Source organism: Dendrobium catenatum, unplaced genomic scaffold (assembly GCF_001605985.2).
Source record: "Dendrobium catenatum unplaced genomic scaffold, ASM160598v2 fragScaff_scaffold_1557, whole genome shotgun sequence".
In the NCBI taxonomy this organism is placed as follows: domain Eukaryota; kingdom Viridiplantae; phylum Streptophyta; class Magnoliopsida; order Asparagales; family Orchidaceae; genus Dendrobium; species Dendrobium catenatum.
In genome coordinates this window covers 9113399-9120379 of record NW_021320019.1, presented here as the reverse complement: position 1 = coordinate 9120379, position 6981 = coordinate 9113399, and the positions used below count along the sequence as shown (strand labels likewise).

At 32.8% G+C, this 6981-nt stretch overlaps 1 protein-coding gene across 1 annotated transcript; it reads left to right on the top strand.

Annotated features, from left to right (window-relative positions):
- The first annotated feature begins 4853 nt into the window (after window positions 1-4853).
- LOC110113544 (myb-related protein Hv33-like) lies at window positions 4854-6523 on the top strand. Its single transcript, XM_020846178.2, has 4 exons — window positions 4854-4955; window positions 5264-5438; window positions 5517-5646; window positions 5778-6523. Exons 2-4 carry the CDS (start codon window positions 5306-5308, stop codon window positions 6331-6333), a joined length of 819 nt encoding a protein of 272 aa, XP_020701837.1. The 5' UTR covers window positions 4854-4955; window positions 5264-5305; the 3' UTR covers window positions 6334-6523.
- Window positions 6524-6981: the final 458 nt, after the last annotated feature.

The window sequence follows — 6981 nt, the reverse complement described above, 5'->3', positions numbered from 1 at the left end:
TTGGTATCAAATATCAATGGCAAATAGACATCAAGCATCAATCATTAGTAGGCATCAAACATGTGGACATTGAAAGTTGGGTGGCGGAAGGAAGTTGACTTGATCATTATTTTTTTATGAGGGAAGACCATGTTAGTAAAAAGATAGGTATACAATGTTGGATAATTGCGACAGTGAGCCTAAATGTTAGTCAATGATCAAAGTCGAGCAGTGACAAATGTATGTGTCTGTCAAATGATGACAATGGTACACATTGATGCTGCTTAATGACTAGCATCAATGTCGATCAACATAAAGGGATGGGTAAAGCTCTAGAATTCCTTATGAATCATATATTCTTTATGCTGAAAACCCCTCCTAAATGTGAATGACATTATGCATATTTATAGATTTTTAGATGAAGTGTTTCAATCATTTTTTTATCAAAATTTTGTGCAATTCATCAAATGGTCTGAAATGATTAACCCTAATCTTTTATCTATTTTATTTTATTTTTGAAATTATCATAACTCAAAATTCAATTATCTAGGGCTCATTTTGGATGACTTTTTTAGAATTGATTCTAAGTAACACAAGGTTTTGGAATAACTCATACTTGCCATTACAAATTTCTCAATTATATTTTTGTAGTATTTGATTTAGCCTATTTGGGCTCTAAGATATATGTTATTTGTGTCATTGGATTGGTCTCATTAAACAACATTACCATTTGTCCAATTGTCATATATTATAATTAGTTTTAACATACATCATATTAAAATTATGTGCATAGCATCCCTATTCAACAAATTTGCAACATTCTTATGTATTCAAAGCCGCTTAAATTTTGGCATTTAGAATTCTCTAACAAGGATTTGTAATTGTTGAGATTTATCCTGAGCAACTTTGTAACTCTCAGAGCCCTCCTGAGAGCTTTTTCTAGTTGAAGTTCTCAATCCTTAATATTCAAATTATCATTTTTTTTTGCTATCGCATGTAAGGCTATGATGAATTCTTATACTGAGAAAAAAAATTCAATAATTAAGCTATTGTTAGCTCAACTTGCCCCGACCATGTTTTTGTAGTCAATTTATCTTGCTATGCGTAAATCTAAGATGCCTTCTAGTACTTAAAGAAAATTAAATGACTACATTGCCCCAAAGCCTACCTTATCGACCTAGCCTAATCACGACATGCTCAAACGACAAACGCCAATTATCCCATAGAGGCCACGAATGATAATATCTTCATCAATGAATAAAAAATATCATCACGAAGCCCTCGACGCCACAAGCATGTCTTATAAGTGCACAAAATTTGAAAAAAAAATATTAGGTCTCTCACATAATTTTTTTAAAAAAATTAATTATATTCTAAGCTTGCATTTTAAGGTCATTTGCACTCATATTTAAATGATTTTAGTATCATTGAGATCATCTCATAAAACATCATCTTCATCGTAATGAAATATTCCCATTTAATTTATATTATTTTTAATAAAAATTAACACACCAAAAACTTTACAAATACAAATAAACCAACGAGAAATTACTTTGTGCAGGAGGCAAATCAGGTGCAGCCACGTCAGCGATACCGAGCCGCGGTACTGAGCAAAGGGGTGACATGGCGCATTCTAATTGGTCTTCGGATGGGTCCGCACTAAATAATTAATCTAAACCCACACGTTTGATTAAAAGAAAAAAAAAAGCATATTTTACCCAATACTTCCCATGCACGATACATCACATATATGAGAGTGATCTGTACTCTTCGTTTAAATACATTATAAAACCGTTACACAAAATTCTATCATTTTTATTTCTTTATCTGTCGCCTTCTCAAATCTGTTATGTCAATATTCATTTATATATACATATTTTTATATGACTTGAAATAGGAGTTACTATGATGTTTCCTTTCTCATGGAGACATGTCAAGCTTACGTAGGTTGCAAGATCTTTCTCAAAGGCCTCTCCACATTTATAAAAACACCCCTCCAAAATTTTCATATTAGACATTCAAGCACCTTTGTGGACTCCAATGCTTCTTCTCATGGACCACAGCAAGATTTTCTTTATGATGGGCCCATGATAATGGGCCCATTATCGATTAAAATAAAGAATGAGATGCTGTGGAACACTTTTATAGTAGAGTGAGCCGGCTGCTCAACTTACTCAGAATTCTATATTTTTTTTTCTTTCCTGGTCACAAGTTAACTTCTGTGAAACCTAACGTTAAGGAGCATATATTTATGAGGCTGCTATATATTAGTTGATTTCTTAACCTTTACTCATTAATTATGACTTTGTTTTTTTTAATTGAAGGGTCCAAATTTGTTCAATACCAATTTGTTATCACAAGCTATTACATGAATATGTACTTTTTTTCATCAATATTACACTAAGAGAAATTTTATTTTTAGACAAGTAGGTGGAAATGATTGGAGTTACTTTTTTTTTTTAATAAGTTCAAGTTTTAAATGACTTGTTATTTTGAAGAACTAAGCTTCATAAAATTGGAAATGAGGATTTTGATGCTAATTTACTTTTTATTTGCACATTTATTAGCAATTAAATATCTTAAAGTCTGTTTGGGATTGTTTACTCATTGTTCATCTTTTCAAGCTGCAATCACATTTCTATTTGGCTACTACTTTATTTTTGTTTTCTAAAAATTTATATTTTCATAAGCTACTTTTTTATAATCTGAGTTATCAATATATAATAGCTTTGAGAAAGCAACTGTTTGATTTAAAAAATGAACATATTTATAATATTCATAGTAACTTTCACTGCAGGAAAATCGTCTATTACCGACAAATTTTTCTGTAGTGTTTAAATAAGTTGGTTTTTTTCTTGATAACTTTTTACAATCATCTTTATAAAATGATGCAGCTATTTGCCTCAAATAGACCCTTAAATAACCACTAAATTTTAGTTTTGAAAATTTTAACATATATTGATCATTGAAACCAATTTCAATTTATTTTTCAAAACTTGTGGCCAGACAAATAGATCTAAATATATATTAAGGCTTTGTTTGGGGCGGCTTTTTTGCTGCTTCTTAAAGCAGCTTTCTAATGTAAAAATTAAATTTTTTTACTAAAAAGCTACTTTATGAAGCAATAAGAAAATCGTCCCAAATAAAGTCTAAGATAAAACAAATAATGTTTGGCTTAAGCTGGTTATGCTAAGCTTTCACAAGTGTACATTTATCCACTCATTGTTTGTACTAGCAAGGATCATAGATCATAATGCAATGATATATTTATGTACTATTAGACTAATTAGCATTTTGAATGGAAGGAATGAAAGAAGAATTCTGAAGAATTGAATGAGCTACTAATACAAATGAAAAAACAGCACAGTTGAAGTAATGAGTGATAGAGACTCCACATTGGGCCACCAAATAGAGTGGTTTCTAAGGTCTCTCACATTGCTCTTTCAGGACTCTGAGCAACCAATCCCCACAGCTTTCTTTAATTCTAGCTAATTGCATGCCACATCATCTCTCTTTTATGAAGATATGTTGGTTTCATTTAAAGAGTAATCTTTTGAAAGCTTTTTAAAAAAATCAGTATCTATTCACAGTGAATACATAGAAGTCAGTAGAAAGTCTCTTATTTTCTTATATGTCAGCATTACTTATTGTTTAGATCTAGACAAAAATAATAGAATTTTTCTCATTTTTTTTTATGACTAATGATATTGGGAAGTAGACTAGATGTGTTCATCACTGAGATGAAACAACAACAACAAGAAGTCTTTATCTCACTATGCAGGGTCGGCTACATGAATCATTTATCTCCATTGTGTTCTGTTAAGGGTCAAATTCTCATCTAAATCTAATAAAAAAATGTCATTACTAATATTTTCTAACAAAGTCTTTTTAGGTCTACCTCTACTTTTCTTAATATAAGTCAAATTTAATGCATCTACTTTCCTAACACTCCCATTGTCATGTCTCAAGTCCTGGATGACAAAAAGTGGTGGGTTGCGTTAGGTAATTGACAGCCAACGTAAAACTTGTGGAATGATCATGACATGAATCATTTAATACATCGTGTTAATGCTAGGACATTCCATGAAAGCAACTCGTTGTATGGCCTGAATACAACGACTGAAGTAGAATAGAAAAAGTATTAACATATAAAATACATCAAAAATTTATTCAAATTCACTCGAGTGATTGATGGCTACGTCATCCTATTATTGCCGTTATAAATTTCAAACTGATATTGGAGTTTTGTATCCTAAATCTAAATTCTAATCTCTCAAGCATATCACCTAAATTTGATACCCTACTTTCATAAAGAACAAACTAGAGCTCAAAAAGAAAAAAAGAAATATTCAAAATACCCTTAATAAATTAACTCATAACTACTAGACATCTTTTGGGGGCTCTATCCCCCTTTTCAAACCCCCACAATAATCTTATCGTGAAATTCTAACTTCTCATTAAAGTTTCGTTTTCAACAGCTTTTTTTATTGATTTCTAAAACTATTTTTTAGTATAAAAAATTTTAATTAAAAAAATTTTACACTAAAAAATCATTTTCAACAGCAGTAAGAAAACGGTCTCAAACAAAACCTAAAACTTGACCAGACATTTTTTCTCATAGGACATCTAGTCCACAACTTGGAATTTTGGCCCACCCCCTTATTATTGACCGTAGACAGAGACAGAGAGTATCTAATTGGCATCAAGTGCTACATCAGTCTACAAAGCTATCTGCTGCCAAATGAACTAACATCAAATTGAAAGTATTATTGCAGAAAAAAAAAAAAGTGATCGATCGATGCATACCGACGCATCGCATTTGTCGGTGATATGCAACTCATATATTCACATTAGTATTTTATTCCACACGGGTAGCTGTACTGTTTTCTGCATGTGTAATTAGAAGATGAAGAAGAAGAAGAAGAAGAAGACTACTTGACTACAGAAAAGTTATCTGAAAAGGCTTAAATCTGGAGGTCTTTTCCTTAACCAACCTGGCCTTATTGCTAATCTCTTTACTTAACCTTTTCATATACCTTTAATTTGATTCCAGTGCTGTAGTTATGGGTGCCTTAATTCTCAATCAATTACATTTCCAGGACATCATAGACTTGCTTAAAAACCACTTGATTGCTTCACCTTCCAGTGCCCCCCAATTTTCCTCCCTCCCTCTCTCTCTCTCTCTCTCTCTCTCTCTCTCTCTCTCTCTCTTTCTTTCTCTCTCTTTCTTAACTTGAAACTTAAGCTTATTTTCCCCTCTTAAACTCCCGAACTTTCTCAACAGCTATCTGCATCGATAGCTCATAACGAAGGTTGTCAAGGCAAAATGGGAAGGCATTCATGTTGTCTGAAGCAGAAGCTGAGGAAGGGACTGTGGTCGCCTGAAGAAGATGAGAAGCTCTTCAATCACATCATCAGATTTGGTGTTGGTTGCTGGAGTTCAGTGCCTAAGCTAGCAGGTTTGTTCACTCTAAGCTCTTATGGAAATAACTTTACCAATTTAGCAATCTAACTTATTCTCTGTAAATTTCGAGCAGGGCTGCAGAGATGTGGGAAGAGTTGCAGACTTAGATGGATTAACTATCTGAGGCCAGACCTGAAGAGAGGATCCTTCTCACAAGAGGAAGAGGATCTGATCATTGGCCTCCATGAAGTTTTAGGAAATAGGTACTCTCACCTTCAACAATGCTTATAATTTCTCATTAGAATTCCAAATGCGCACTGGACATTCTGACCAAAATATATATAGTTTCTTCATGATGGAATCAAATTTAAAAATTCCAATTTTGATACTCCAGGTGGTCTCAGATTGCTGCTCAGCTACCAGGGAGGACTGACAATGAGATCAAAAATTTCTGGAACTCCTGCTTAAAGAAGAAACTTCGACAAAGAGGAATCGATCCGACCACACACAAACCACTAAATGAGATTGAAAGAGAGCAAGAGAAGATCAATTCAGATAATTCTGTTCATGAAAATTTACCAATCAAACCCATCTTCAATCCATTTCCAACATTAGAATTCAACCCATCAGAAGACCAAACAGGAGCCAATATAATCTTATATGATCAGTTTCATAGTTCATTCATTTCTGCTCCAGGATTCTGCGAATACAGCAACTTAATGGATGTTTCAGGGAATTATTCCTACGGAAGCAGCTCGAGTAACACTAGTAACTGGAACTGTAACATTCGAAGTGATATGAATAACTTGGTCTGCAATGAGGCTCTGAATTGGAGGTCTGAAAGCAAGCTGGAAACAATAGTTGGAACTCAGTGGCCATCACTGTCTCAGGATCCTTCTGTAGCTTGTTTTGACGTTCCTCGAGGAGAATTTGATGCAGATTTCCTTTGACATATTTGAATTTCTGCTCCCTATTGCCTTCTTTTTCTTCTTTTTTTCACATTGTAGAACTCACGAATAATGTTCATATAGCTCCATCAAATTATACACGATATCTATAAAGTTGTCACTTATTTAGTTCATTTCAGTGTCTTGTCATCACGCACACAGAGACTAATATATTGTTTTCATTATTTTTTTTTTAACGGCTAACATTGTTTTATGAACAAATCTTGTCTGTGTTAGCAACTTTTGGGATGATATGAGCTGTTTTCATGATGTAATTTAGTTTGATGACATGGGCCCTTAGCAGTTGATATTTCATTTTCACCTTCAGTCATTAGAACTAAAGTAGAAATCATTAGGTAAAAAAAAGAGAAATTATTAATAAAAAAAAAATTTGCCTATAGAATTCTGTCCACTTCAGTTTATTTCTGCTCCTATAATCACAACAAACTCAAAAGATGAATATATTGTTCAAGGGAATTTGGAGAGATTGTAGAGGGGATAATTGAAAGCTGTTGTGAATCATGTAGAAATTGGGAGGACTTAATCTCATCTTCTCTAGGGAATTTGTTCAAAGAAAAACAAATGTATTAAGTTGGCTCAATACTATGTATGAATTATAGGTGATTTGTTAGGTATTTATTCAATATTTAT

Bases quoted from the DNA above. Each gene is read 5' to 3' on its own strand.
- LOC110113544 (XM_020846178.2), top strand. From the start codon at position 5,306: ATGGGAAGGCATTCATGTTGTCTGAAGCAGAAGCTGAGGAAGGGACTG. The intron at 5,439-5,516 runs GTTTGTTCACTC...AATTTCGAGCAG, and splicing joins TTCAGTGCCTAAGCTAGCAG to GGCTGCAGAGATGTGGGAAG. The intron at 5,647-5,777 runs GTACTCTCACCT...TTGATACTCCAG, and splicing joins CATGAAGTTTTAGGAAATAG to GTGGTCTCAGATTGCTGCTC.